This window comes from Coenobita brevimanus, chromosome 23 (genome assembly GCF_032717465.1).
Source record: "Coenobita brevimanus isolate Jiangsu-jjx chromosome 23, ASM3271746v2, whole genome shotgun sequence".
NCBI classification, from domain to species: Eukaryota; Metazoa; Arthropoda; class Malacostraca; order Decapoda; family Coenobitidae; genus Coenobita; species Coenobita brevimanus.
The window spans coordinates 51,899,305-51,924,991 of record NC_136976.1 but is presented as its reverse complement, the minus strand read 5'-3'; the positions used below and the strand labels follow the sequence as shown (position 1 = coordinate 51,924,991).

General features: G+C 42.7%; 1 protein-coding gene across 1 annotated transcript in view; it reads left to right on the top strand.

The window, feature by feature from the left end:
- Nucleotides 1-25,687, top strand: part of jbug (filamin-type immunoglobulin domains fbug) — a 355,562-nt gene that overhangs the window by 142,698 nt on the left and 187,177 nt on the right. The window contains exons 8-14 of the mRNA XM_080267010.1: nt 2,069-2,197; nt 14,889-15,107; nt 15,488-15,719; nt 16,468-16,571; nt 21,144-21,844; nt 22,080-22,297; nt 24,241-24,306. Of these exons, the coding sequence (XP_080123136.1) occupies nt 2,069-2,197; nt 14,889-15,107; nt 15,488-15,719; nt 16,468-16,571; nt 21,144-21,844; nt 22,080-22,297; nt 24,241-24,306 (1,669 nt within the window). The remainder of the gene's footprint in view (nt 1-2,068; nt 2,198-14,888; nt 15,108-15,487; nt 15,720-16,467; nt 16,572-21,143; nt 21,845-22,079; nt 22,298-24,240; nt 24,307-25,687) is intronic.

Sequence of the window (25,687 nt, the reverse complement as noted above, 5' to 3'; positions counted from 1 at the left end):
TGGGTGTACTGTAGTCTGCTATGTTTGCATAAAAGTATTCTGCAGTGTAGGACTATATTTGGATGTGAATGCATACAGTAATTATCATTTTTAACAGTTACCTTTAAGGATTGGTACTATATTTGAGGTGTTTATTTGAATAACTCGAATGTGCCAAATATAAAAAATTGAGATTCAGGTCGCAACACACTTGTCCGCCATTTTTCTATCCAGTGGAAACATTTTCGTGGCACGTTCGACTTTACAGCATGGTTGAAAGTCCAAGACAATAAGGTAGATTCTTGTTCCAGCACACTGCAGTTTGGTACACTTGGCCTCTCTCTCTCTCCTGAGGGATGTTGTTGTGGAAAAAAGACGAACATGCCAGCAAGCGCCTCTCCAGGCTGCCAATGAGCAGTGGGTCTCATGATGATGTCACACTCACAGCCAATCAGCAGCCATGTTTTGTGGGTGTGTCTTTGTGGGGTGTATAAAAGCCCACGTTGCCTAGAGACAAAGCGGGGATTCTCTCTTTGGCTTAGTGGTAATGTGCATGCCTGTAAAGCGTGAGGGCCTGAGATCGAATCATGGCCAGGACAGTGTGATTACTTTGTTAAGTTTCAGTTTGTTCCTTTACATTGGTTGGCAGCGTGTGCGTGGGAAATGAGGCGAGGGTTAGAGGGCAATGATGTGTTGTCCGTTAGCTGGCAGTGTTCTAGTCCACATCCCAGGGATGAGCTGTCTGTGTGGTTCACAGGCTTCCCCCAGTGGTGGCCTCCAGTGTGCTACGCTGCCACGTGTGTTCGAAACTGACCAAATTAATCACTAAGGGGAGAAAAGAGTGATGTAGTGGGGTATATAAAAGACCGCATTGCCTAGAGGCAGAGGGGGGGATCCTCTCTTTGGCTCAGTGATAACGTGTGCGCATTTGAAGCGTGAGGGCCTGAGTTCAGAGCGCCGCCAGACCGGTGATTAATTTGTTAAGTTTCAATTTGGTCCTTTACATGTCTGGTGCTGGGTGCAGCCAGATCCCGCCCTTCCTAGTTCTGTTTACATTGTAAGCCACACAGACATGCTTTTGGTTTATTACATTATTTTCACGTCAGATTTTCAGTGATTTACATCACAACATGAGTGATTTACATAGTGATGATGACCAGGAGGTCCCTGAGCATACAAAGAAATGAAAGCGAGATCCATCCTCTTGGAAACATGCAGTTGCCAAACAAAATGAAGTACAGGGGAAGCATATGTGAGTTATAGCACAAAAAATAAAAAGTACCAGCTAGGAAAATCAGGCCTCCTCGTAAGTGTGGCTGCTTCAGCAACTTGGACAGTGATAAAGTGAGTGATCTATTTACAGCTTTTTGGGCAATGAGTGATTATAACAGACAGAACAATTACATTGCCATTCATGTGAAAAGTGTTGCTGTGAAGCAGCCTTGTGTCAAAGGCTATAAATCGTGCAAGTCACGTACGATTAGTTATTATGTTAAATATGCTAATGTGACTTATGATGTTTGTCGATCATCATTCTTCAGCATTCACGGTTTGGGTGAGCGTAGAGTTCATTCTGTCCTCGAGAAAGTGACAGTAATTGGATCAGTGGAAACCGAATAGCGAGGCACTGGTCCTAATCTGAAACAAGGTAGTGATGAACAGAGGCACAAAACCAACAATATACTGGACTACTGTTAATCTTTACACCTCCCACAGCACTTAAATACATGCAACACTACTGTACAGTGCATAGGTTGGTGATTGTCCTTGTTTTTAATTTTTGTGGTTATTTTCATGTTTTGTTTTTTTTCAAAGAGCCACTTTGGTATGGGGTTAATAACTGAACAGCATTATAATGATATGTATTTTGTGTTTTATTCTTATGTGTCTTAAAGTATATTATCAGCTCTATTTTTTGATATGTTGTTTATTGAAATCGGGCTGCTGGTTAATGAGTTACAATGAAACAAATTTTTAACACTGTTTATATCTAAACATTGATTAGGCACGTTCGTCATTATTTGACTAAACGCCTCAGTTGATCTCTTCAATAAAATTCAAAGCTAATTGGTGTGTTTCTTTGTTGCAGCTGACCGTTGTGAATGAAGGTGAAGTGGTTGATGGGTGTCCTGTGAAAGTTCGAGCATTGCCTGACGTCTCCAAGATCATGTTCTCAGGCATTGACCCTTGTGCTCTTGGGTCCATCGTCGAGGTGGTGGTGAGTTACAATATATTACCTTTTACCTTGTTTTGCAGTGTTTACTTGGCCTGCAGCATGGGAGATCTAGACTGAGTGGAGGCTTGCTTGCCAATATTGTTAACCCGCCTCATGCCAGTGCCGTTTTAAAACGGTCTGACATAATGCTGCGGTCAGTGCCAGTGCCATTTTTAAATGGTTTAAAATAAAAAACTTCACTGTGACCGCATTTTTCAAGATTCGCGAGTAAAAATTGGCAGGCATGTAAGGTAACTGTTCCTCTACCATCCCCTAGGCTGTCAAGGCCATACACTCACTCACTTTCCCCCTCATGCTCGCTTTGCCTCACTCTTCCTGTGTGCCTCACCCAGTGCTGTACATAGTGAAGGCATTTTATAAATATTTTCGTGTAAGTGTAAGTTGTAAATATTTTCTTATAAGTGTAAGGACTATATAGTGATATAGTGAAGTCTCTATCTATCTATCTATTGCCAGATGCCTCAATCCCGTTTGGGGTGGCCACAAACAAATCGCCTCCAAGTCGCCCTGTCCCCCGCCATTTCACTCCCCTGCTCCCAACTCACACCCCCCTCTCTCATATACCTCTCCACCCCATCTCTCCATCTCATCCTCGGCCTCCCCGTCCCTCTTTCCCCCTCCACCTCACTCACATACACTCTCTTCGTCAGTCTTTCACCCTCCATCCTCTCCACATGGCCAAACCACCTCAGTGTGTTCCTCATAACGCTTCCTATCACATCCACATCAACACCACAATGCTCCTTTATATCCTCATTCGTCAGCCTGTCTCTCCATGTGACTCCACAGGCTCCTCTTAAATAACTCATTTCCACGGCTCTCACTCTTGACTTGTGTCCTTCCAACAACGTCCAAGCTTCACTTCCGTACGTTAGAGTTGGTATCACAATACTGTCATGTAGTAACTTTTTCACTTCCATGCTCACTTCCCTGTTTCTTATCACTGCTTTCAAAGAACCAGCAACCTTTCTTCCCTGCTGTACCCTTTCAAGCACTTCACCCTCCAAACCTCCATCCTGACTCATCACACTACCCAAGTACTTAATACCTTCTTGTAAGTGCCAGGACTGTACGTAATGAAGTCAGGTTGTACCTATCTTCAAGTAAGTGCAAGATAATGCATTCACAGTGAGAAAGACACAGAAATTGTGATAGATGCTGATGTAATAAGTAATCAGAAAAGTGTACTGAACATTGCTATGCCTTCCCAGCATAAATACCTGAGTATTCCTTACATAGAAAACGGTTTTCTCACGTATGTGGTGAGCGTGAGAGAGCGGCTGTACCTGTACACGAGTATGCAGGACTCAATAAAACTCATTTCCGAGCCTCGGTGAGCATTTTAATGGCAAAATTTGTTGCTTCCACATCAAAATCTATCATTTTAGCCAAAAAAAGATGGTCGAAAAATGGCCGGCACTGGGGTGACCCATAGGGCTAAAAATAGCCGGCACGCGGCAGGTTAATCTTTCTTTATGTTATACCCTTTCCCACTGACTGTATTGTAGCACTGTATTATTGCTTTATCATGATTTCCTCTTCCCTCTCTCTATACACCACATAGAATACTGGTAATCCCCTTTTAACCTTTTTGTTAACTACCTTTCCCTTCCTGTATCTGGCTGCTCCTATCAGTAGCTTTGAAATGAGGCTTTCACAATATGTGATGAGGAAATTGAGGAAAGTAAATATCTAGCAGTAGCTGTAATATTTTTTCATTTTCAATTATCTGCAGCCCATTATCATTAGCAAATCATTAAGAAGTTAACCATAGATACAATATGGTACCTATTCCTACACTTGCATTATGTTTTCACTCTTTACACTGGTGCTGGCATCAGTATAACCAGGTACCTCTGCTTCCCAGTTATGCAAACATCCCTGAACTCCCTCCCAATCCCCCAAAAGGAGGATGGTAGGCTGCAGGAGAAGGGTAACAGTAGCTTGTAGTCCACCAGTTTACAATGTGGTGCCTGGGGCCACACCAGCCCCTCATGAGGCAGGAGAACCTGGGAGTGGTTTCAGTCACCCAGACAGGTACCACATCTCAAAACACAACACACACGAACAATACTGATTTTTCCACACTGAGAAATGACTCTCCTGTGGTCATTTCTCGAAGACTTCTTCTAACCAGTGACACTGAGAGCAATCCAGAACCTATCAACAAATTAAAAAAAAAGAAAATGGCGCACATTAACCTTGCCTCGGAGTCCCTGGGGGGGGGGTCCATAAATGTCCCCCCCATCCTCCCCTCTTCTGGTAAACAACTCAACAAGCTACCGTACCTGGAACCACTGTCTGACTCACTTCTTCTTCATTTCTGCAACATTCGCGGCCTTTCCTCAAACTTTCTCTCTGTTAAACACCACCTCTCCTCCTCTAAACCTCACCTTCTCTTCTTAACCAAGACTCAGCTGTCTGGGGCAACTGACAGCAGACCCTTTTCTGTATCGTCCTACTTTCTCTATACTCATTTCAAAGCCAAAGGTGGCTGTTGTGTATATGTACCCCCCCCCCTGGGGATAGGGGGTTTCAAGAATACTCCCCCGGTATCCCTGCTTGTCGTACGAGGCGATTAAAAGGGTTGGTCATGGGTTAGTTCCCCACCCCGTAAAAAGAACTAACTAAACAAGCAAATAAAGCACCTCGGACCAGGACGGACCATACGTTGATGACTAAGGAACGGACAAAGGACATTCTGATGGTGGGGACATGGAATGTGAGAGGAGTGAATGATGAAGTGAAAGAGAGAGAGAGATTGTTCAGGTGCTTGAAGATGCAAGAGTGGATAAATGTGGATTGACTGAAACTAACTGGAAAGGTGAAAGGGTGAGAGAGTGGGAATATGGTTTAGGTATACGTGCAGGAGTTAATGAGAATGAGAGGGCAAGAGAGGGAGTATGTCTGATGATATGCAAGAAGTGGAAGGAGAATATAAGAGAGTATGGAACAGTGGGTGCAAGGATTGTATGGGCGAGGATGAAAGTAGGTATACAAGCGTGGGCGATTGTATGTGCATATGTGCCGACAGAGGACCGAGTGGCAAGAGTGAAAGATGAATTTTGGGCGAGTATAGAAGTATGTATGGACAAGTTTGAGAGGAGTGAGAGAGTGCTTTTGATTGGAGACATGAATGGCAAAGTTGGGAATGTATGAGTGGATGGAGTGGTTGGTCAGTGGGGTGTGCCAGGTGAAGTAGATGGGAATGGTAGTGCTTTGGTGGACATCTGTGCTGGTAAGGGGTTGGCAATAGCTAACACCTACTTTCGGCGTAAGATGATCCACAGGTATACGTGGAGAGTAATGAGGAGGATGGATGGTGAACTTGTTGAACAAAAGGCAATGATAGACTACACATGTATGGACGAGCAAATGAGAAGACAAGTGTTGGATGCAAGAGTGTGGAGAGGGTGGGGGAATGGAGTCTCAGACCATTACTTAGTGATGGCCAAGGTAAAGCTGCAAAGAAAATGGTTGAAGAGACGAAGGGGAAGACAGGAGGTAACAGCTCCAGTGAGAAGTGTGGAGAAGTTGCAAGATAGTGAGAAAATGGCAGAGTATGAGAGCATAGTGGAAGAAAGATTGGGAAGGTATGAGTTAGAGCAGATGGAAGGGGTGGAAGACGCATGTAAGATATTCACGAAAGATATAGACGCAGCGTGTGAGGTGATTTGTGGAGTGAGGAGGAGATGCAGGGGTGTGCAAGGGAAAGCATGGTGGAATGATGAAGTGAAACGAGTTGTGGAACAAAAGAAGAAGGCATATAGTGAATGGCTAGCGAGTAGAGGTAGGGGAGTAGATGAGAGAGAGAAGAGAGAGGTATATGTGAGCAGGAGAAGGGAGGTGAAGAGACTGGTGAAGGAGAGTAAGAAGAAAGTGGATGATGAATTTGGGAGGAATCTGAGTGTGAAATGAAGGGAGATTAAGAAATTGTTTTGGAAGGAGGTAAAGAAAGTAAGGCAGTGTGAAACGGGAAATAGTAGGGGAGTGAAAGATGGGAATAATAGATTGCTGGTGGAGAAGAGAGAGAAATTGAGGAGATGGAAGGAGCATTTTGAGGATTTGTTGAATGTAGAGAGTGAGAGCAGTGTGAGTATAAATGGTTGGGGAATGGCTGGGAGAAGAAGAGATGAGAGGAGGGAGGAAGAGATCAGTAGGGCAGAAGTAATGGAAGCAATGAAGAAGATCAAGATGGGAAAGGCCCCAGGAATTGATGGAGTATGTGGTGAAATGCTGAAGTATGGGGGTGAGATTGTAGTGGAGTGGATATGGAAGTTGTGTAGATTGGCTTGGGAAGAGGGAAGGGTTCCAGAGGACTGGAAATCAGGTATAATTGTTCCTTTATACAAAGGAAAAAGAGAGAGAGAAGTATGTGGTAACCAAAGGGGTATTTGCCTTCTTAGTGTGACTGGAAAAATATATGGTAGATACTCATTGATAGGGTTAGGCATATGACAGAGGAACTAGTTGGAAAAGAACAAGGGGGATTTAGGAAGGGAAACGGGTGTGTAGATCAGATAGGCTATTTGTTCTAAGAGTTTAGTGGAGAAGTATCTAGAGAAGGGAAAGAAAGTGTATGCTGCCTTCATGGACTTGGAGAAAGCTTAGGACAGAACTGATAGGCAAGGTATGTGGAAGGTATTAAGAATATATGGCGTGGAGGGGAAATTGTTGAGTGCTGTGAAGAGTATGTATGAAGGAGCTAGGGCTATGATGCGAGTGGATGGTGAGCTGAGTGAGTTCTTTGATCTCAATGTGGGACTGTAACAGGGTTGTGTGATGTCTCCATGGCTGTTTAATATATACATGGATGGGGTTGTAAAGGAGGTGCATGGTAGGGCAGTGGATGTGGGGGTGGCTCTAATGAATGAGGGTGAGATTTGGAAGATGCCAGTGTTGGTGTTTGCTGATGATACAGTGTTGTTGGGTGAAGATGAATGGGAGTTGCAAGGTTTGGTGAATGAATTTGGGACAGTATGTAAAAAGAGGAATCTGAAAGTTAATGTAAACAAGAGTAAAGTTATGGTGTTTGAGAGGAATCAAGTCACAGAATGTACAGTGAGGTTGGATGGTGAGGATATGGAGAATGTGAATGCATTCAAGTACTTGGGTAGTGTGATGAGTAAGGATGGAACTTTGGGAGATGAAGTGCATGATAGGGTACAGCAGGGAAGGAAGGTTGTTGGTTTACTGAAAGCAGTGATGAGAAATAGGGAGGTGAGTATGGAAGTCAAGAAGTCACTTCATGATAGTACTGTCTTGTGATCCCTACCCTGACGTATGGAAGCGAGGCATCGACCTTGCTAGAGGGGAACAAGTCAAGACTGAGAACAGTGGAAATGAGTTACATGAGAGGAGCATGTGGAGTGACATGGAGGGACAGGTTGACGAAAGAAGAAGTGAAATAACATTGTGGTGTGGATGTGGATGTGGTTGAGAAGATTAAGAGAAATACACTGAGGTGGTTTGGACATGTGGAGAGAACGGAGAATGAAAGACTGACTAAGAGGGAGTATGTGGGTGAAGTGGAGGGAGGGAGAGGGAGGGGAAGATCGAGGATGAGGTGGAGGGATTGAGTTGAGAGGCATATGAGGGAGGGGGGAGTGTGTTGGGGGGAGGGTAGTCAAATGGTGGGTGACAGAGCGACTTTGAGGCATATTGTCTGCGGCCACCCTTTGCGGGATTAGGATGTCGGGCTATAGATAGACAGATAGATGACTTATCTTGCTCTTGTGTTCCTGAACTTGATTCTTCTGAATTCTCTACTTTCTGGCTTTAGCTCTCCTGTCATTCTTTGACTAAATATATCTGTGCTGTTTACTTATCCCCTAATTCTACTGACTATCAAAATATCTTCAACTATCATTTACGATGGAACGCTTTCTATCCATTTCTCCTTTCTCTGAAATCTCCATTCTATGAGATTTCTATGTTCACGACCACCTTTGGTTCTCCTCTTCTTTCACTGATCCACCTGGTGAACAAGCCTACATCTTTTCTATCCTTAATGACCTCGAGCAGCTTGTACAGCACCCTACCCATATCCCTGACTGCCTTGGAGAGAGCTCCAACATACTTGACCTCTTCCTTGCAACTAATCCTTCTGCTTACACTATTAATCTTTTCTCTCCGTTAGGCTCCTCTGATCACAACCTTATTACCTTGACCTGTCCTATCGCCCTGGTACGGCCTGTGGACCCCCCAAAGAAACGTTGACTGTGGCACTTTGGAGCTGTTGATTGGGAGGCCCTCAGGCAGTACTTCTTTGATTTTCCCTGGAATGATTATTGCTTCCATGGCCGGGAACCATCTGAGTGTGCCTTGCACTTTACAGAGGTTTTCTCTTGGGCATGGAAGCATACATTCCTTTCTCATATCCTTTGACTAATGCAAGAAGGCCTTGGTTTAATCATGCTTGTTCTAATGCTGTCCACAACAAGGAGAAGGCCTATAAAAGGTACCAGAGCCAACCCACCCCTGAATCACATCTTTTTTTATGTTTCTGCAAGGAATTGTGCTAAGTCTGTTCTTCACTCTGCTATAAAAAATTTCATCCGTATTAAATGCTTTCAATTCTCCAGCTCGAATTCTTCCTGCTTCTTCTGTCACCTCGCCGAAAACCTTTCTAACAACTTTACCTCATCACCCTTCCCTCCTCTTTTCTACTCTGTTTGTTCTGTAGCTATTTCTTCTACTAATAAAGCAGATCTCTTCGCTCAGGCTTTCTCCTCCAGTTCCACCTTAGATGATTCCGGTGCTGTTCCTCCATCACTTCCCCCTCTGACTTCCTCATGGCTGACATTAAGATTTCTTCAGCTGATATATTTTCTGCCATCACTGACCTCAATAATAACAAGGCATATGGGCCCGATGGGGTCCCTCCTGTTGTCCTCAAGAACTGTGCTTCTGTGCTTACACCCTGCCTAGGTAAACTCTTTAGCCTTTGTCTTTTAACCTGTACCCTTCCTTCTTGCTAGAAGTTTGCTCTCATTCAGCCAGTCCCAAAGAAGGGTGACCATTCCCAACCCTCTAACTATTGTCCAATTGCTTTAACATCATGTGTCTCAAAAGTTTTTGAGTCTATTCTTAACAGCAAAATTTTAAAGCATCTTTCCCATCACAGCCTTCTTTCTGATCATCAGTATGGGTTTGATCAGGGACACTCCACTGGCGATCTTCTCACCTACCTTTCAGACTCCTGGTCATCTTCCTTTCGGGACTTCGGCGAAAGCTTTGCCATTGCACTTGACATCTCAAAGGCTTTCGATGAAGTCTGGCATAAATCTTTAATTTCCAAACTGCCCTCTTACGGTTTCTATCCTTCTATCTGTGCCTTCATCTACAGCTTCCATTCTGGTTGTTCTATAGCTGCTGTTGTAGATGGCCATCTTTCTTCTCCTAGACCTATCAACAGTGGTGTTCCTCAGGGCTCTGTCCTAACACCAACTCTCTTCCTTTTATTCATCAATGATCTTCCAAGCTGTACATCTAACCCTATCCACTCGTACACTGATGATTCCACCCTTCACCTTTCCATTCAGTTTCTGCAACGTCCATCTCGGCAGTTACTTCAACAAACAAGGGATGAGGCTATGGCACACCTAATGTCTGACTTGGCACGTATCTCTGACTCGGTGTAAAAATAATCTTGTTGTTTTTGCATCAAAGACTCAGATTTTACTCCTACCAACCCAACAAAATCTTCCACAGGAGTAGTGTACCCACTTATGTTTAATAATATCCAGGTCAGTCTTGCATCATCCTTGAACATGCTTGGGGTTTCATTCACTTGGGATTTATCTTGGAAAGATCATATTACGTCTCTTATAAAATCTGCTTCCAATTGATTAGGTGTGCTAAGCCGACTTCATACCTTCTTTACCCCTGCACAGTTGTTGACTTTATACATGGGTTTTATTTGCCCCTATGTAGAATCCAACTCTGTTGTGTGGGGAGGCTCCCCACATACAGCTCTTCTCAGTAGGGTGGAGTCAAAGGCTTTTTGTCTCATTAACTCTCCTCCTCTTACTGGCTCCCTTCAACCTCTGTCTCTTCACTGCACTATTGCCTGTTTATCTCTTTCCTATCGTTACTTCCATGGTCACTGCTCTTCTGAACTGTCTGCTTGCATCCCTCCACCTCTACGATGGGTGCGTAGCACCCATCTAGCAACAAACTCTCATCCCTTTTCTGTCCAACTCTCTAATGCAAGAGTTAACCGTTACTCCCGGTCCTTCATTTATGCAACAGGTCAACTCTGGAACTGTCTCCCTCTGTCTGTATTTCCTGCTCACTATGATCTCCAGTCTTTCAAACACAGTGTGTCCAGGCATCTTGAAATGAACAGATCTTGAATTTGCCTCTCTTTTGTATTGTTTTTGTTTTTTCTCGAAAGGAGCTGTTTTGCAGGCACCTAGCCTGGGGCTCCTTCTTCCTCGCATATAAAAAAAAAAAAAAAAAAAGTCCAACATGCCCAAAACACATCACTTCGAGTCAACAGACAAAAGGTTCAGTTCAGTGCAGTTCCTGCAAGAACTGGACCCATTTCGCCTGCACAACACTTGCATCTAGAGAAAATTACACAGACACTTGGACCTGTTTCTTATGCTCCTTTCTCCCACCTTTTAACCTCCCCAACAACCCCTCTCTTACTTCCTTCACACCTCCTTAGCCTAACCCACCTATCCTTCCCACACCATCCAATCCCTCAACCCCTCGCATTCCACCCCAGTCTAATCTGCCCCAACCCTTATCTCTGTCACAATCTTCTCCTACCCCTTCCCCTCCACACACACCCCCACCTCCCCCCATGCTGCAGCACCCAACACACATCAAACACAACATTTACATTCTTCAGATAAACATATATGGTATAAACACCAAAAAACATGAACTCACACAATTCATCAAACAACAAAACATACACATTGCCATCTTGCAGGAAACAAAACTGTGCAGAACACAAAAAATTCCTACTTTTCATAATTTCACCACTGTCAGACAAGACCAGACCGACGGTGATGGCGGTGAACTCGTCACCCTGGTACACCAGTCCATCAACTTTTCAAATACTAGTGCACACACAAAATCACCTCTCCCCCCCTCACTTGACACCACTACAGAAATACAATCAGGTAAAATATGCACTGGCAACAATTCACACATAACAATCACCAATACATACATTCTCCCCCAATCATCCCCCACAGGATCACACAATTATTCTCCTCAAATACACCACATCACTAACATACCCATCATCCTGGGTGGTGATTTCAGTAGCAGGATGTTGGCCAGGCATGTTAACAACTCTGACACAGACAGAGGCTGGTACTACAGTCCAAAACAGATAATCTTTTCATCATCAGCATTATCCATCAACATACCCATATCCCACACCAAGCCCTCTTTCTCCCATCATCCCCAGACTTCACCTTTTGCTCCCCAAACCTCACCCCCACAACATTCTGGAGAGGAGTCAAAACCCTTGGCTCTGACCACCTCCCGATCATCATCACTACCAAAACCAGAATCAACCCAGATGGCCACAGACACATATACACTAATTATAAGAGAGCCAACTAGGAGGCCTTCACATCTGAAACAGAATGACACTTTGAAACATTAAGCAGTACGCCTATCTCAGACATCAGCATCACCATGCACACTTTCAATACAATTATTCAAAATGCAGGTAAAAAACACCTTCCTAGAGGCAACAGAAAGAGACACAATCCGAGCTTCATACCAGAAATTTAGGGCCTCATCAGTCATTGTGACACACTACAACACTTCCCAGCATCCCATTCACAAGACACCGTACAACAAATACAAGTACTCAATACTCGAATAAACAATAAAATGTCAGAGCAGCAAACACTAAATTGGAATAGTTATCTCCAAACACTTGATCACAACAAACACCAGCAAACTCTACAAAACACTAAACAGCATCACACTGTCCAGCAGCAATACTACACAATCACATGCTGCCATCACAACAACAGACACCATACCCTCAAACAAACAACAAGCAAACACTCTCATCAATCACTTTTTACATACAGTTATCTAAACCTCCATTGCGATGACCAGTGTGTCATCCGACGCAAGAGACAGTTCCCCACAGACCCAGACTTTGCTCCTTTCATTTATAACCAGACAAAGCACATCATTAGCAACCTTAAGCACTCATCTGCCTGTGGCCCAGACAACATAAGCAACATACACCTTAAACATCTTGGACCACAAGGCATACAAGTAATCACCAACATTTCAAACAATGGTTACTCACACAACATAATACCCAACACCTGGAAGCATGGTACAATCATCACCATCCCCAAACCCAACAAAGACCTCACGTTACCTTCCTCACACCGCCCCATCACACACCTCTGCACCCCTCCAGAGTCACTGAATGACTGGTATCACAATTAGTAACACCTCACATCCACCTAGCCCCATCACAACATGTTTTTAGGCTGCTGTACTCCACAAACACTCTTCTTACAGGTGTTACATAGAGAGTTTTTGATGGCATCAATTCAGCTAAGATGCCACACAGAACATTCCTAGTCACACTAGACATTAGCAAAGCACTTGAGTTCATCCCCTACCACAAGCTCACAAACAAAATATTCAACATAAACATGCACAATAACACAAAAAGATGGCTGGCAAACTATTTAGCAGACATATGTGCACATGTAACATTTGCCGGTCAGTCACTGAACATCAGAAACTTCACAAACAGCATTCCTCAAGAATCTATTTTGTCCCCTACTCTCTTTAACCTATACATGCACGACATACCCACACCTCACACACCACAAATACGCGTAGCTTCCTACAGAGACGACATAACGCTAACATGTAAACACCAGAACACAGACAGCCTCACACATCCTCCAACCATACCTCAGCAAATTGCACGATTGGTTCACCACAAACAGACTCAAGATAGCCCCAGCCAAATCTGCAGTGACCCTTCTCACATACTGGACAGCAGAACAAAGTCACATTCCATACCTCACCATAAACAACACCCCTCTGAAACACACACACACACACACACACACACACACACACACACACACACACACACACACACACACACACACACACACACACACACACACACACACACACACACACACACACACACACACACACACACACACACACACACACACACACACACACACACACACACACACACACACACACACACACACACACACACACACACACACACACACACACACACACACACACACACACACACACACACACACACACACACACACACACACACACACACACACACACACCGCTCGCTGGTGCAGTTGTAACGCTCTCGCTTGCCAACTGGTGGACGGGAGTTCATGCCTCGCTCAGGTTGCGAAAAGTGGGTGGTTACTGTCTCCCTTGAGCAAGGGGACGGGTGTGTGCATGTGTGAAGGTCACAGCCTTGCCCTTAGATCGGACTATATGAGCTCTCAGCTCCCTTCCGAGAGGGTAAAAGCTGACGATCATGACCATCAAGTGATCCTGACCGACCCGGTGAATTACACACACACACACACACACACACACACACACAATTCTAGGTGTAACATACAATACATCAATGTCATTTAAACAACACATCACAAACATTGAAAATAAATTAACACCAAGACCCAATGGCTTACGGTCACTTGCCCATACAACATTCGGACACAGCGAAGAAACTACCACCACAGTATACAAACAATATACTGTATGCGTTCAGTGATGAACCATGCTAGCCCTGCTTGGGCCTCTACCCTCACTGAAACATTTACAACACCTTACTGACCATATAGAAAAGACCTTAAAAATAATCACAGGCTGCACAGCTACTACACCTAAAGACCACCTACACCAAGAAACCAAAGTCCTCAAAGTCAAGGATCATCTAGATATGAGAGGCACACAAATTCACAGCCTCCTCAAGCCCACACCATCCACTACACTGCATAGCAGCACATCCACACACACCAGGGAACATCAAAACAACACCCAGCATATGATGTCATACACAAATACATTACTGTCATCTCTCCCCACTCACCTGTCTCAAACCAGCTCCCAGAGGCATATCCATGCTCAGATCACTCGCTGCTCCATTTAGTCACTCAAAGACAACACACAGCTACATGCACAGCCTCCTGATATCCACCCTTCTGAATCCTGCCTCCCTCATGAGGACAGGGTCCACTTGGCCAGGCTGAGATGTGGGCATCATCAAGCCCTCTTGAGTTATCAGATTTGGCTGGATGACTCCATTGCTGATGCCTGTCCAGGATGCAGCACAGCACCCCATACTATTAGGCACATTGTGAAAGACTGCATTGCACACAGTTGCCCGTGCCAGCAACACAACATACATTCCTTGAAAGCTCCATGGGAAAGCCCGGTCTTGGCTGTGGCTTTCCTTAGGATCTCTGAGCTGTTCAGCTAGACTGCCTAGGGAACAACTACTATTACTATTTCCACTTCTGTCATTCCTCTTCTTAATTTTCACATGCTAATAATTGTATTGTATTCCTGTGTTTAGGATATGCTATTTCTGTTTAAGATTTTAATTCCTTTGCAGTGCCTTTATGAATAATTGTTCAGTTTACTGTACTTGTTTTCCATGCAGATCAACAGTAATGGTGCTGGTGGTGGTGATATAGATGTTACTGCATATTCCCCAACCAACCGGCCACTGTCATGTCCAGTTAAGAAGGAGGATGGAGTTTATGCTGCCACCTTCCAGCCAGACGAGGCTGGCCAATGGTCCATTGCTGTGCGGTATGAGGATGAGCACATCCAGGGTTCTCCCTTCACTTGCCATGTGTATGACCCTCATGCCCTCAAGGTGAGGCACCAAGACCAATGAGGAAAGGCAGTCTTTATTATGTTTATGCCTTTTCCTCCCTCTGCAACATGTGCAGTGCTATACAGCAATACTGTACTGTATACTGAATTGTGCATTGTTTTGAGATACCTCTGTGTTATACTGTTAACTTGATTTTATATATAAAAGCACTGGAAAATACACAGCTTCCTATAATTTTTATTTGCTGGATGTTTAACACTACTTTATCAACACAAGTTCATTAATGAAGTTAATACACATCTTTTTTTTTTTTAAACATGAAGTATTAGTGTTACTAAAAATGTAGACACTTACAGTATTCTGAACAATGTAGGAAGCCAGAATCATAGAACGTTTCATTCCTTTGTTTATTACCGCAGCTGCTGGACCTGGACAATGGACCATACTCAAAACCTGGGAAGCCATTTACATTCATAGTAGATGCAACACGATGTGGCTGGGGTGAGGCCAAGGTGGATGTGACACAAGGTGGCCACTCCTTACCAGCAAAGACCCTGGAAATAGATCGTGGTGTTTATGAGGTTACCTTCACACCTACTGAGGCTGCCAAGCATAAGATTTATGCATACTTTAATGGTCATGAAGTCAAAGGTCAGTGTTGCTTAATCCATTGTGAGTATGCTTATTATGGCATAGCACTAATCATTTTAGACATACCAAATCCAAGAAGTTGAGGGGAAATTTGACAGGCCTGGACAGTACTTAGTGAGAGAGACTTTTAACAAACTTCTAATATGTAACAGTTCAGGATGCTGAAATCCACCAAAAAAATAAAAACTTTGTATGTTAGATGATTTTGCTTTAAAAATGTGATATTGAGTGGACAGTGTAAGCCAGAGACTGATCTCTTTACTCAGTAGCTTGGGACTCCAGTAAACTCCCAGACAAGTTAATAAGAACCACTCATATTACCCTATTGAGTTATAGGGACCCGAGGCTTGGCTACTGCTGTTCAAAACATACTGGTTATGGGTAGGAGACTGACTTAAGTCTGTAACATTATATAATCAAAGAACACCCTATGATCTTGAGTTTTAAAACTTTATACAAGGCCTCCTGTCATCTCCTAGAGTTTTAACACCATACCCAAGGCACAGCCATTACTCTGATGTATCCTGACCACTAGACCATAAGGTATCTATAACACCCAAACTTCAGTGGATACTGTACTAGCTACTGATTTGTACTTGTGTGTATTTGTCCTATTGGAAGCTATATCAGCAAAAAAGTAAGTGTGGTATGTTGTTGGATAATATTATTTTTCACATTTTACATTAATCATGTAGTGTATAATGCATTGCTTTGATAAACTTTTGTTTTTTAAATTCTCATCCTCTAGGCTCACCATTCCCATTGTATCTGGGAATTGAGAAACCACCAGAGAGAAAAGATTCAAAATCAAAGAAGAAGAAGTCATCAAACAGAGAAAACAAGGATCCAAAAGTAAGTCTGTCTAATTTTTTATACATGGTGAGGTTGCACTAAAACAGCTGGACAAAATTAAGAATAAAGCTATAAGAATTATTAAAAACTGAGCAGTTACTAGTGCTCTGTCTTCTGTACAAATATGACATTACGTTGCCTCTCTTGCAGTATTTTACAGATACTGTACTTTTATGGCAAATGCTCAGATGAAAGTGCATCAATTGTGCCACCGTTCCACACCTTCCCTTGTGTTATTTGGGCATCTGGTAGCACTCAGTACTGGTCTGTCACAGTGCCATATTACAGAACTTCTACCTACCAGAATTCATTTATTCCCTGAACTGCCTCTCTTTGGAACTTGCTTCTCCAGCTGAGCTTCCCCTTAAACTTCAGCCTGCAGCAGTTCAAGTCTAACTCCTAGAGATTTTTACTGAATGGAGGACACCTGTACTCTAGTATATGGATTTTTTTATTTCCCCTTCCTCAGTTCATCTACTGTTGAAAAAAAGGCAGTGTGAATTCACTTACTGGTGTGCTAGTAAGCATTGTTATGGATGTAGAGTAAGTTCAAAATTAATAGAAGGATTACAGCCCAAAACTTGATTTGTTGTTGTTTTTGGTGTTGTTTCTTAACGCCAGTCTGTCTGACTGAGCCGACCTGTTGACCACAGGGCTGTCCTTCAGGAACAGTACAGCACATCAGATGATCAGTGGTTTCAAAATGAGTGTTGTTGCAGTTTATGCTTTTTTTCTTTTCTCCCCTCAAGACAGAGGTCTCTGAAACCACCTTTCTCTTTATATTCTGTAGAAAATTCTTTGTGGTTCACATAAAAATGGCAGGTATAATGAAAAGTGACACTTTACAGTAGAATGTTTTCAAATGATTTGTTCACTAGTGCAAAATGTACAGACTATGGGGTTTACAGGTAGTTTTTTGTTCAAGTGTACATACACTGTGCAGGGATCCAGCATCACCTCACACAGTGCCTCACCTGGGTACTGTGATGTTTGAACAGAAAATGAATAGGATGATGCAAAAATATTATCATCATTAGCCTCTTGATTATCTTAGCTCTGTTTCCCTCTGATAAGGAGGATGAGTAGGATCTAAAAGTAAGAAAACAAAAAACAGTTTATGAGAAACATCAGCAGATTTCCCACTGAAATGGACCATTAACTCACCATTGCAACATTTGAATATCTCAGCTCCACCCAACAGGCATAAACCTTCCACTGTGCTCTTGTGACATTTCAGTGTTACAAGCATTATATGGATTGCTAGGTAAAAACCAAAAAATGTACAACTTTAGTCATGTTCTTTGTACATACTTTATCCACCCACAATTGTTTTTTGCCAGTTCTTTTGTTTCCTTATATTTTGTCACTCACTTTTTCTCACATTCACTTAGCACACCAAACAACATTCTTGGCATTTCATTTCTCCTCTCACTTTCAGATTTATTCACACGTGCCTCTTTCAAAACACTTCATATTTATTGTATGTTCTATAACCATACCATTTATGCATCTCATAACTTTTCTTATCTGTAAACTTTTTTACTCCACATCTTACACCTGTTCTCTCTGTTCTTGATCCCACTGAACCCCTTTATTCTATGCATACTCCTTAGCACTCCAGATTTTCACTGCTGTCATTCTTACCTTTTCATAGTCAGGCTGTAACTGTTTCCTACAACCAAATGCTGTACTGCATTAATGCAAATATAAAGTTAATACACCCACATGCAGTTCTCATGTACTTTCTGTGCTCAGCGTTTTGCTCATATTAATGTTATAAGCCAATCTTTTTTTTTCTTTTTTCCCTTAAGCCCCCAAGCTTTCCACTTCCTTTTCACATTTCTCTAACTATCCTCCATTGTACCAAAATACTAAGAATGTTCGCTTCTTTTCGCTTTGTTTTTAAAGGCTCCAACATGCTTGCATGTGTCGACCTTGGTCACCTAATGGCGGCTCTCCACGCTGCACGATCCATTGCAGCCTCCCTGTTCAGTCCCTTAACCCTGAGGTCACACTTAATGACCTCGTCCCATGTCTTTCTCGGTCTACCCCTCATAACCCCACCCCCAATATTAACACTTCTCACCTTCATCACCCAATTATCATCCTCCATCCTCTCCACATGTCCAAACCATCTCAATCTACCTCTCCTCATCACAACACCAATACACTCCAGTCCCATCTTACCTCTCAACTCTTCCATCGTAAACCCAGCCCCTCCAGGCCTTGGATGCAGGGATGCACTGCACATCCACCTAATCATTGTCATTTCTGTACGTCTGAGCCAGCGAATATCTTCCTCCTTCACTGCCCAGGTCTCACTACCATACAGGATTACACTCCTAACACATGCTGCATACAAAGACCCTTTAGCACGTAGGGAGAGTCCTCTCAATGTCAGGAGAGGCAAGAGCTCCCTGAACTTCTTCCAACTACTTCTCACCCTAGCCACAGAGCTAGCTCCAGCCCCACCTCCAACACACAACATGTCTCCCAAATAACAAAACTCTTCCACACACTCAAGAGATTTACCAGCAAGGTCAATCCTTTCACATCTGACAATCTCCACCTGCTCACCCCTACACGCTGTACACATAAAATCAGCATTATCTCGCAGTCTACCTCTGATACCACTACATCTCTTATGCACCCATTTATCACAAACACTGCACAAGATGGAATTACTTCCCACACCCTTGTGGCAAACTGCACATGGCCACTCTCCCTCGTCTTTGACAGTACCACCACCAACCCTAGATATCATCACTTTGTTTTATCTGCATTTACCCTTGTGCCCCATACCATCTCTTCACTTCCTAAACCTTTCCTCCGCCTCCATTTCGTTCTCTGCAATCAACACCAAATCATCAGCATACAACAACTCCCACGGGAGTCCGTTTCTAAAGTCACGTGAAAGGGCTTCAAGTACCATGATAAACAACATGGGACTCAAGACTGACCCCTGATGGACACCAACATTCACTGAAAACTCATCACTCAAATCTCCATTCACTCTTACCTGGGTGTGAGCACCTACATACATAGCCATAACCACCCTAACCAGCCACTCCTCCAAGCCAAGCTTTCTCATTGCCCACTTCACCACCTCTCTAGGGACTCTGTCAAAGGCCTTCTCCAAATCAACAAAAACAAAATAAAGATCCTTTCTCCTACCAATATATTTTTCCTGAAGCTGTCGAACAAGGAATATAGCATCAGTGGTCCCCCTACCTGGCATAAACCCAAACTGCATCTCATCAATATTCACTCTTTCTCTAATCATACCTTCTAAAACTCTCTCCATTACCTTCATTATCTGATCTAAAAGCTTTATACCTCTATAATTTGCTCTTTCCAGGGCATCACCCTTCCCTTTATACACATTTACAATTACACTCTTCAGCCAATCATCTGGGACAACACACTCATAATTAATCCAATTTATCAGGTCAGTGACTAACCTCACCCCTATATCGCCTGAGACCTTCAGCGTTTCGGCAGTCAACCCAGACACACCTGCTGCCTTCCCCACCTTCATCCTGCCTATTGCCTCACTCACAGTAGCAGCATCAATCAAAGGCCAAGGGCCAGACACTGGATCTGCTGGCTCCAAACCTTCCCTGTCCCAGTCAAACTCCTCATTCAACAACCGGTTATAATGCTCTCTCCATGCATCTTTAATATCCTCACTTTAATATCACCACTTTTAAGCCTTTCCTCATTACTCAGTAGTTACCGACTATCATTTTACTCTCATTGTACTGTAAAAGCTGAACTGAAACTTAACAAATTAATCACACTGTCCTGGCCGGGATTTGATCTCAGGCCCTCGAGCTCCATACGCATGGCCGTTACCACTGAGCCAGACAGAGGATCCCTGCTTTGCCTCTGGGCAGCGCGGGCTTTTGTAGACCCCATTACATCACTCACTTTTCCCCTTGGTCATTAATATGGTGAGTTTTGAACACATATGGTAGCATAGCATTGAAAGCCACCATTGGGGACACTGCGGACCACACTGAATCCCTGGGATGTAAGGACTAGGACTCTGTCAGCTAATCAACAACATCATTGCTCTCCAAGCCTCACCTCACATCCCACACCGCTGTCATCCAGTGTAATAACTGAACTGAAATTTAACAAATTAATCACGCTGTCCTGGCCGGGATTTGATCTCAGGCCCTCGTGCTCCATATGCGTGTATGTTACCACTGAGCTAAACACAGGATCCCTGTTATTACACAGTAGGCTTGGTAGAGGTCAGACCAACTGATTTTTAAGGTTTTAGGTCTGCCTTCCCCTCCCTTAGTACCATTCCATGCAATATTGGTTGTGAATACTGTATCTTTAGTCCACCTTTGGTTATGCATCTTTACATGCACAGTTGGCTAATGGTAATGGCCAAACCCATTAATGATGTTTAACAAGTGTACTACCAGTATAAATGAGAGCTCATGCCTTAAGCAATTAAAGAAAATTGTTTTAGAAGAGAGAATGAAAATACTGTGTTCCTTCAAATTGTTATACAGTACAGTATTTGCATTTATTTAATGTCATTCATGTGTATTTCAGCAAGTGAAGGACGTGGTGAAGGAGTACTCAGGGTCAGCTCTTGTCAACTCCCCCAAACTTGGCTCCAGCACCACCGACTCTACCCACAGATCCACTCTCACCAAGACCTATGACTCAACTCTGGACAAAAACTACAACTCAGTCCGTAATGAAACATATAAGTCCTCATACAACAGATCTGTTGACCTGGGTCATGATCGAAATTATGAGAACGTTTTGCTCAAACCTCAAGACTCACCTCCCACTAAATCTGATTCCCGTGTGAGCAAGTTACATGACACTTCTGTTAACAAGAGCAGCAGCTCCTATGACTCTATGAAGAACAAATATGCAAGTTTTGAGTCATCCACTGTTGTTAACAGAAGCACTGTGTATGACTCCAAGAAGGCCAGCAATGCATATGAGTCATCTCCACCAAAGATTTACAATGATTCCAGTCCAAAGAAATTGAGTGCCTACAGCCCGAGCCGGCAGAGTCCCGCCCGGCTGAGTCCCACCCGGCTGGAGGGTCGCCGCAGCATGAGCCCGGATGCCCTCAATACAAGTGACAGCCGCTTCAGTCATGATACTACCCACAACTCCAGCTTTAATTCAAGTTTTAATTCAACTTTCAACACTTCCACCTCCACTGTCATTAACACTGGCACTTCCACTAAACCCTCCGTGTTCAATAAGTCCTCCAGCCCTGCCAGGCTCTCTTCGTAAGTTTGGCTCTTTAGCTGCAAGCAATGTTGGTGGTGTTTTATATCTGTAACTTGCCTTGAAACATTAATTTACCTTTGAAAGCATTATACAGTAGCTACAGCACAGTATATAGTACCAGTATTTGACTTAAGTTTAGAAATTTTATGCACATTAGGTGCCACTGCCCATGACTGCTGCTGTTATTGGAAATGGTCTTTTGTAGTTCAGTCCCCAGTCTCATTATCATTTTAGTCCTGGTCCACGGAAGTCTGCTTCCCCCTCGCCACCACCTCCGAGAGGGTTCCGAGCCACCAGCCCACTTGACCGTGCTACCAGTCCCCGGGATATGATCCGATCCTCACCGGTCCGAGCTGTGAGTCCTGCAGCAGGACCTCCAGACAAGCTGACTGGGCTCTCCTCACCTTCCAAAGTCCTCCAGATTGCACAGAATGCTGTCAAGACATCTGAAGGTGAGTCCTGCCTGATGGTAACTACACCACTATGCAACTTACTCTTCTGTGTTGGTAATGACCGTTTTTGACTGCATGCATGGACTGTCTTTGGGAACTTTAGGATAAGCTGTGATGGGATGCAGTCAAGGAAATATCAAGTCATTAAGCATACAAGTAATGGTTACCGGGTACTGTACGCAGAAGAATGAACTTTTAATTGTTCTGTGGTTGGCAGAAGAAAAAAATATACTTTTTAGTGCACAACCTTCTCAGTTCAGAATCTAACAGATCAATTATCTTTAGTCCTTTTGTGTTATATTGTCATTTTAGTAGAATATGGACTCAAACATAAAATTTTATACAAGTAATTACTGATGATGAAATGAAATGAAGCATTTAGAAGTCCTACACTGTAATATTTATTTATTTAGGTTCTGACATTCAGGTTCATTTCCTATTTCACCATAAGGTATCTAAGATACAGAAAAAGGTTAATGATAATGTTGTGGAAGAGAAGAGAACAGTAACTGCCTGAAGTGTGCTGGATCCTGAATCCTACAGGTGTTTGAACAATACTGTATCCAAGTCACCTTTTGTAAATTGTTTAACTTAATTTAGGACAAATTGTTTTTGCTCATGGTTGCTCAGATAAGCAGAATTCATCAAGCATCATAGACTTTACAACCAAGAAACCACATGCCCAGTAGCTAACATATCGTCAGCCATCCCCACTTGCTGATTTGACTGAAGAGATTCAGAAATTTTTTTAAAAATGGCAAGCTGATGTGTTGTCTGCTTCATAAACCACTAGTTTTAATGATTAATCATCTCTCTAATTTTTTAAGAGATATGTGTATTTATAGCACATGTAAACAAGTATTTCCTTTATATATATATATATATATATATGTTGGAATGAAGTACCATAAATACCTACTGAAGATCATTGTATACATGAGATATAGTGCAAATGTCATGTTGTACTGGTTTTAATCTTCTAGCCACGGTGGCCCATTGTTGCCAGTACTGTAGTGGCACCTCTTAGTTGTCACATGTCCTGAGGCATGTTCCTCTCTTTTACAGGCGGCTCCTTCTACTATAGCAGCGTTGCCAACATGAAAATATTACCCTCCACTTATTAACGCCAGTCATGCCCCACTCATCCTTACTAGAATTAATAATTTAGATTTAAGAATGTGTATCATCCCTTGTCCACTAGCCAGATATGGTATAGCACTATGTGTCATTCCCAAATAACTGAAATACATTGTTATAACTACTTATTTCCTAACTCTTTAATCATCCAAGAATTTGACGTTTTAACTAACCAACAAAGTTACAAGCTACAGCGAGTGTCTCTGATATTTTGTAGCTTAATTGGATCCAACACATACAGGTACAGATGCTCAATTAATTTCATAAACATGCTCCCACTTATGAGAATTAACTACAGTTTATGTCACGCTTATGGTATGTGCAGCTGAGGTAAAGTATCATAAAGAAAATAATGTAGTGAGTAGTATGTACTTTGCCCCGCAGTATTTTGTAATATATCCTTATAGCAGACTTCTCATTTCCTTGACTTCTCTCACTCATAGCTTACCCTAATGTGTCTTTGCTGTCCTCACACAAGTGTCTAATTGTGAATTTTTCCATTTAATCTCTTTTAATAGTAAGAGGGAATATAAAGATTATATCATGTTGATGATGGCCTGAGATTGTACATAAAGGTATAGTGTACAGTTTCCTTACTCTTGATGGTTTCATTCTTATCCTGAGAGGGTATATTTGCCTCCTTAATATTCATCTTCCTTATTGCTGAGATCATTAGTACTCACACTACTCAAGGAAACTCACCTTACTGACTCATGACTAGCTGGGATGTTGCCAAGGTTTGTGGAGAATTACTAATTACTTAACTGCTTCTGTCACCCCCACACCTTCACTGCCTCCACCACCAGCAAGGCGATTGAGGAACCTACCGACCTCCAGCAAACTAAAAAGCAAGACCCTCATCATCAGCGGAGGTCAGTTCATCAAGCCTAGAGGATACAAGTAGCCAATCACAAGCTTGCAATTAGGGCATTGGCAAGAGAATGGCCTCTTATATCGTGTTGCACAGTGGGGCTTCCAGGAATCTTATGAGGGGGGCCTGAAGTTCATGGAATCCTAATACTGTTAACATTTAATGAATACTATACTGTAATTACTCATTAAGATTGGGTTGTCTCATCTGCTGGAATGTACTGATGTCTGCATGAAAAAATATTCCCTAGCCAATGTATCCTATTGGGGCTGGTTGCAGTTTTCAACAGTCATAATGTACTCATACCGTACACTGAGATAATACAGTATGTACAAGGATGTGTCATGGTAGTTTACTGCCACAAGCTCAGCTGAATGAGCACGTTGGGGAATATTTACAGTATGTACATACTGTATTATGAGATAATACAGTTTGTACATGGATGTGTCCTGGTAGTTTACTGCCACAAGCCCAGCTGAATGAGCAAGTTGGGGAATATTTCTTAAGCGTATACTGTATATACAGTATATATATATATATATATATATATATATATATATATATATATATATATATACACACACACACACACACACACACACACACACACACAGTTGGCATCTGTTTTGCTTATTTGCAAATAACAGGGTATCTGATAAATGTAAAAAAAAAAATATGCAAAAATAAAAAGTCAAGGTTGAAGTTTATGCACTTAAATCCTTGCTTAAATCTGTTACTGTTGCCTTGCTCAACAAGTTACTTGTGTTCATCATAGACATTTGCAAGCTTTTTTGATGGACCAGAGTGAGAGAGTCCCAGTCCCTCAGGCCCCCGTCTGTCTCTTGGGTGCTCTACTTGTGATGCCTGTTAAACTGCTGAGCCAGCATATAATGTAGTTTTTAACAGTACAGATACAGTACCTCACATAATGTATGTTCAAATCATCACTTAGATCAGTTAATTAAACTTTGCCCAATGGATGTAACTGTGAAAGAAATGTAGGATGTGTCACAGGCAAGTTTTTCAATTGCCTTGATTTGACATACCATTTTTCACTGTCTGAAAGTGACAGCATCTCTTCCTGTGGTGGTCTTCTATTTTACTGTTCAGGTGACATTGCCAATTCATTTCATAAAGGTAATGGTGGTAATGGTCATACTGTACCAAGTATATTCCAGTTTTGAATGATGCCATATACACTGATCTCTTGGTTATCACGCATTATTGGTACTGAACATGGCATGTGATAATGGAAGTGCATAATATCAAATACGCAGAACCTATGGGATATACCCTAGTTGGTACCAGGTGCCCCAATGGCAAGCCCATTTTCCTTTCTACGACAGTTTAGACCAACTAAATACATACGTACTGTTATGGTA